Genomic DNA, 1,891 nt, shown 5'->3' with positions numbered 1-1,891 from the left:
AAAAAACATAATTGTTGTCCATCCAAATTCATAAAAGCCAAAGCAGGCAGGTGGCAACACGGACAGCTTGTGTTTCAGGCCTCATCCTCAAAAACTAAGAACAAATAGAATTTATGAAAGAATACAGAACCCATAAATTTCACTGAAGATAAACATGCATTGAAATATAATAATATAGAGAGAGGAAGTGAATCAGATAAAGGCTTATTATTCTCAGTATTTCCTCAGGGATCTGGGAACCGGCTTCTCCCTCCTGCAGGTCTTATGTCTGGCTCGATGTGGTCTGACTGACCTGGAGGGGATTTCTGCTCTTTCCTCCTTAAAGGTATCCAACAAGATTTAGAAGCAAAGGCTTGCAGAGACTGAACTGATGAAACTCTTGTTTTTCTAATGTCAAAGTATTTTAAAATCAAACAGATCACACTATTACTTATCATGAACTACAGTATGTTTGTATTTTAAAGTCACTAAATAAAGTGAACGAGTCCTAAATGCTGGTGTTTTTTTCAGGAGCTGTATGCGGCGTTCAACAGCGTCTCAGACCTGAGTCCAGTCAGTTTGCTGGAGGATCTGGAGCTGCTGGATCTGGAGGAGAACGAGGTTGAAGATCAGGCTCAGTTGTGGTATTTGGGCCGTTGTGTGAAGCTCAGGACACTTTCACTGGAAGGAAACCCTGTGTGCACCTGCCCCGCTCCAGGAGCCTCTGAGGTACTTCAAGCATCACCATCTTTCTTCTGTTTTTCTTCTTTAATGATAAATTTGGTTTGCAAAATACAATCATACTCAGACAGATTCCTCGCATGTGGTTTGTGCTGCAGGTCTCGGGCTACAGCTACAGGTCTGCGGTGCGTGAGCTGATCCCTCAGCTGATCTTCCTCGATGACGCTCCTGTTGAAGAGGACAAACCTCAACGCTGCAGAGCTTCACTGCAGGACTGGACTCTTCTCAGAGAATCCATCAGAGACGCTTCAGTCAGTGACGGCCTGGAGCTCACAGATGCAGACACAGGTAAAGACAAACAGCAGCTTCTGGAGACTGTCTCAGCAGCACTCCATGTGTTTAAGAGCGGCGTCAGACCTGCTTCAGCTCGGCCTGGAGATCTGAGAAGCCGTCCAGACAGCGCCAGACCTCTCACTCCCTGCAGCGGATCAAGACCAGGATCGACCGGCTCCAACATCACCGTCCTGAACCACGAGGCCAGCGATCTGACCAACGGTAAACTCCTGCACTCACCCTGATAGAGCCGCACTTTCTGTTCCTACAGCAGGACTCGCTAAACTATTCTGAGCTGTTATAATTATTATTATTATAATAATAATAATTATTATATTTTAAATAGCAGTTGTAATTTTCATCAGAAAAATCTAATTAGTTTTTCCCCCCCTATTGGCTCTCATAAACTGTTATACACGTGATTATGAGTTTATGCTACAATAACTGTAATATTAAGAATATGACATATTTCGTGGTGTGTGCTGTGTGTTGGGAAGTAATACGTGACGGTGATGTCTGCACAGGTGTTGGCCGAGTTCTCTGTGGGAATCCACTACAGGCTGCTCGAGCTCGAAGACAGAAAATAAAGGTGAATCTCATCAAACTGATCCGTATACCGTACATCAATCACGGACACCAATAGAATTATATATGTATATTATATATCACCCCATGAAAACAAAATTCTTTCCATCTGTCCAGCTCCAAAACTCTAGCTCTCAAACTCGTCCCAGCACACGGATCAGTAGCTTCGTTCCTGAACACACGTTTGAGCATGAAGAGTGGAGCAGCCGGGATCACAGGGATGTTTTTACTGAACTCAGAAGCTGGAGGATTGAGCACAACAAGTACTGAACTTTTTCTCACATACACACACACACACACACACTCTCAAACA

At 44.0% G+C, this 1,891-nt stretch overlaps 1 protein-coding gene across 1 annotated transcript in view; it reads left to right on the top strand.

Annotated features, from left to right (window-relative positions):
* The window catches only part of LOC107709939 (leucine-rich repeat-containing protein 56-like), a 3,770-nt gene extending 1,922 nt beyond the window's left edge, over positions 1 to 1,848 (top strand). The window contains exons 2-6 of the mRNA XM_016514610.1: positions 179 to 325; positions 511 to 708; positions 819 to 1,215; positions 1,518 to 1,582; positions 1,696 to 1,848. Coding sequence (XP_016370096.1) covers positions 179 to 325; positions 511 to 708; positions 819 to 1,215; positions 1,518 to 1,582; positions 1,696 to 1,848 — 960 coding nt within the window. The remainder of the gene's footprint in view (positions 1 to 178; positions 326 to 510; positions 709 to 818; positions 1,216 to 1,517; positions 1,583 to 1,695) is intronic.
* The last annotated feature ends 43 nt before the right edge of the window (positions 1,849 to 1,891 follow it).

This window comes from Sinocyclocheilus rhinocerous, unplaced genomic scaffold (genome assembly GCF_001515625.1).
Source record: "Sinocyclocheilus rhinocerous isolate Xijiao unplaced genomic scaffold, SAMN03320098_v1.1 scaffold2792, whole genome shotgun sequence".
NCBI lineage: Eukaryota > Metazoa > Chordata > Actinopteri > Cypriniformes > Cyprinidae > Sinocyclocheilus > Sinocyclocheilus rhinocerous.
Note: the sequence above shows the minus strand (reverse complement) of the source record. Positions and strands in the feature narration are given on the sequence as shown.